The sequence below is a fragment of the Vulpes vulpes genome, chromosome 14, assembly GCF_048418805.1.
Source record: "Vulpes vulpes isolate BD-2025 chromosome 14, VulVul3, whole genome shotgun sequence".
In the NCBI taxonomy this organism is placed as follows: Eukaryota; Metazoa; Chordata; class Mammalia; order Carnivora; family Canidae; genus Vulpes; species Vulpes vulpes.
In genome coordinates this window covers 14,965,449-14,969,507 of record NC_132793.1, presented here as the reverse complement: position 1 = coordinate 14,969,507, position 4,059 = coordinate 14,965,449, and the positions used below count along the sequence as shown (strand labels likewise).

The window sequence follows — 4,059 nt, the reverse complement described above, 5'->3', positions numbered from 1 at the left end:
CAGTTAATGCTTAGATGCAGAAGATAGAACTGCCGTGACCAGGGAAAGGGTAATGGGGAGTTGGTTCTAATGGACACAGTTTCAGTTTAGGAAGATGAAAGTGTTCTGGAGATGAATGGTCATGATGCTTACACCACAATGTGAGTATACTTATGGTCACTACACTACACTTAGAAATGGGTAAAATGGTGCATTTTATGCTGTATGTATTTACCACATAGCTGTATATATTTCAAAGAATATAAAATCTTTATTTTTCCAAGACCTCTGGGGATGGAGGGAGATTCCCACCCGACCAAGATTCCCTGAATTTCTAGCTCTTTCTTTATTTCAAAGAATATAAAATCTTTATTTTTCCAAGACCTCTGGGCATGGAGGGAGATTCCCACCTGACCACGATTCCCTGAATTTCTAGCTCTTTCCACACTCTAGGTCTTGGCTTCTGCTGGACAGGAAGAGCAGAAGTAGAGCTAGTAGAGCCCCAGGCAGCAAAGAGCAGGTGGCCAGTATCTGGGGACAGATGTGCAAGGTCCCCAAATTTGCATTCAGTCTGGCTTCCATGAGGAACCCCTCCTGGTTATAGGAAACTTGTGTCCTTTGTCCTCATTCTTTTCTTCTTCTTTTTTTTTTTTTTTTAAGATTTTATTTTTTTGTTTTAGTGAGATAGAGAGAGAGAGAGAGAGAGCCCATGAGCAGGGGAGAGCAGAGGGAGAGAGGGAAGGAGTTAATCTCAGCAGACTCCACGCTGAGCCCATAGCCCAATGAGGGGCTTGATCCCAGAACCCTGAGATCATGACCTAAGCCTAAACCAACAGACACTTAAGAGCCACCCAGGGACCCCCATCCTCATCCTCCTGAAGGCACAGGACAATGAGGGCCTGAGGGGTAGGGATGAAGTGAGGCAGGTTTGATCACCCTTGTGAGCTGAAGTGGCTGTGAGCAATTCATGAGGACAGGCCCAGGGCCCTCGTAAGAAGTCTACAGTCCACACTGACTTTGAATGTTTTATTGACCTAGACCTGGAGGGTGACAGGATGGGGGCCTAAGTGCAGGAAGGGAGGCCCAGCCAGCTTCCAGTCCGGGCTAGGAGTGTGCAAGCATGGTCTTCAGCTGCTCTTTACCTTGTCTCTGTAATGGAGATGACAGTCAGTTTCCTTCTTGGTTGGCACATTGGTGGCCTAGGGCTGGAGCCATCAGCTGGACTCCTTACCCACCCCCTTCAACAGCCAGCATCCCGGGGGCCTCCTCAGCTTTCTCACCTCCCACCCTGATCACTGCCACCAACACCTTCATCCCCTGTGAAGGTCACATTGCTATCTTCCCGTTGGCCAGCACCACTACTTGCATGAGAAGCTCTCACAACTCACCAATACTGCTTTCATCTTCACCATCCAAACCCCATCAACCACAGCCTTGCTACCTCCGCCCCAGCACCCCATTACCACCAGCACCGGCACCTCTTCGTGACACATCCTGATTGTTTCCATCACCATCACCTCACCTCCCATAGTAACATCATCGCGGCGTCACTGCCACCATCCTCCACCACGCTGTCTCCCTTCCCATGACCACCACCACCCAATCATGAACATCACTTCTGTTTCTAAAAGAGGACTCACCAGGGGGCTTGCAGATACTCAAACAGATCTCTGTGGTCTCAAAATTGTTGGCATTGCCCTGACAGCCACCATAGATGAAGTGTTCACACTCACTGGATGTAGAGTTGTAGAAGTACCGGTAGAAGCGGCCTCTGCAGGGGCCCTTTCCTGGGGGCAGCTGGCACAGGACAGGCAGAGTTTGGGACAGCTCCTGGAAAGCCTCTTGCCTGAGATGGGCTGCAGGAGTTAGGAAGGACAGGGATTGTCACTTAGGTGTCCTTTTAAAGAATTGATGTGTTTTTTGTTTTTTTTTTTTTAAGAAGAATGTCTTCTACACCAACACCCTGATAGGTGCTTGCCACATTTTGCATGATTTCAATGACCTAATGGGGCAGATATTACTGTCCTTCCTCCATAAATGAACAGACAGGTTCAGAGAGGTTTGGTCATCTTCCAAAAATCATAAAACCTATCAATTGAGGCCTGGAGTTTTACCTGGTTTCAATTTCAAATCCCAGGCTCTGCATGCTACAACTTCTCATAACTTGACTCAAGATATTTGGGGTAGCCTTGTTTATAATTGCAAAGAAACATAATTTGGAAAAAATATCAATGTTCACCAACAAGGATTTGACAGGTTACATGCAGTCATTGATAAGCATAATGCTGATCTATATGCCTCAATATGGAGAGAGGTCCATAATTTTGTGGAACAAAATCAAATTTCAAAAGACAATATCTTAGGATGGTTCTGTTGATGTAAAATATACCTATAAACCCATGCAGTGATGCCTAGAAGGTTGTTCACCACTATTACATGTAGTAATTTTCCAGGGTGGTGGAATTTCAAGTGATTTTTGTATTCTAATTATTCTAATTATTTTTGTAATCTAATTGGTGTAATTTAAATGGCAATGGACAAGTATTTTTTTGTAACTAGGAAAAAGGCATTTGCACTAATCTTCAGTATCCATAAGTATGAAAAAATAAAGAAATGGACATATTTTACTGAATCACCTGTTATTTTAACTCCTTTCACATCTGGCTTTGGTTATCACATCAAGTGATTTATCCAACATGTGTGTGAACACACACACACACACACACACACACACACAAACACACACACCCTTACCCACTAATTGACCATGGATCCCAGTGTATCTTTTCATAGGATGCAGTATACCCTGCTTTGATATGTACATTCCCTAACAAGGATAGCATCCCTCAGACAATGAGTTCATGGGTCAACTCTGCTCCATAGTATCACTTTGTGAATCCTCAATTGATGTGATATGTTGCATATCCTAAGAAAAACCTAAACTAGAATTGGAAAGAAACCATTCTAAGAATGAAATTCAGGATCTTGCATTAGGGCAGCAATTCTCAATCTTAGTGGAACATTAGAATCCTCTTGGGGAACTTGAAAGAAATCCAACACCCAGGCTTTACTCAAGGCTAATTAAATCAGAATCTGGGAGTGTGGCACCCAGGTAGCCCCCAGATGACTCCAGAGTACAGTTCAAGTTTCAGAGTCTGATCTCCTTTTTAAAGCAGTATGAAAATTCATTTGCTCTCATAAAAATCCAGGAAGTAGGATTCTGGAAAGTATTATTAGGGCTCCGTAAAATAGGGGACCACTTTTTAACTTCGTATATTCACATATTGTTTGCCCTTTTAAGACCAAAACATATATTGCTTTGTAATAAAAATTAAATTTGGTGAGGCTTGAATTCAATCAAATAGACAGCTGTGAGGTCTGGCCCCAGATAGATGAGTCCCCTTCCTGTACCTAGGCCCTGGTTTCCTCCTGAGATGGAAGTGACCAGATGGCCCTGGAGCCAGCCACCCACCCTATGCCTCCCCTTCCCCCAAACACAGGCTGTGGGTCTCAGGGATCCTCTTTTTTAACCTCTCAGCTCACCTGAGGCCTTTTCTAGGCTGGAGATGCCCACCAGGCCGAGGAGGAAGCAGAGGGCGAGGAACAGGTTGAACTTCATGGTGCCAATAGCTGAATGTTCTAGGCTGGAGCTGGGGGACTAAAGTTACCTGCAGCTGAAGCTGAAGAGCCCTATTCCTCTGAGTTGAGGGAAGCATCTGGCTTTTCATTACTTGGAAGAGGAAGCCCCTTGGGCAAGGAGTGTGGTCACAGAGGAATTGGATGTCCACCTGGAGGCAGTGCCACTTGCCTCGGAGGGCTTCTTGGAGGCTGTTGGGCAAGTGCCCTAAGTCTGTTTCTGCAGCATCTGGATTGCTAGTCCCAGACTCATCTACTGCAGACTTGAGTTGCTGTGACCTTGGACTGGTAAGTGATGGTGGGGCCTTAGTTTCCCTACCTGTAAAACAAGTGAGCTGGACAACATGGTCACTAACAAATCAGCTTAGCTGTTTTCCATTCTATTATTACTGGTTCCCATCCAGATCCTCCCAGCTAGTTGTCTCAACATCCCCTGAGAGAAAA

The 4,059-nt window shown here is 45.2% G+C and overlaps 1 protein-coding gene across 2 annotated transcripts; it reads right to left on the bottom strand.

The window, feature by feature from the left end:
- Positions 1–991: 991 nt before the first annotated feature.
- Positions 992–3,859, bottom strand: SPINT3 (serine peptidase inhibitor, Kunitz type 3). Of its 2 annotated transcripts, XM_025998708.2 has the most exons (3): positions 3,523–3,859; positions 1,620–1,835; positions 992–1,128 (listed from the first exon to the last, which is right to left on the bottom strand). In XM_025998708.2, exons 1-3 carry the CDS (start codon positions 3,596–3,598, stop codon positions 1,118–1,120), a joined length of 303 nt encoding a protein of 100 aa, XP_025854493.1. In that variant the 5' UTR covers positions 3,599–3,859; the 3' UTR covers positions 992–1,117. The 2 variants fall into 2 exon arrangements, with proteins under 2 accessions (XP_025854493.1, XP_025854492.1); XM_025998707.2 differs by lacking the exon at positions 992–1,128 and having other exon boundaries at positions 1,374–1,835.
- Positions 3,860–4,059: the final 200 nt, after the last annotated feature.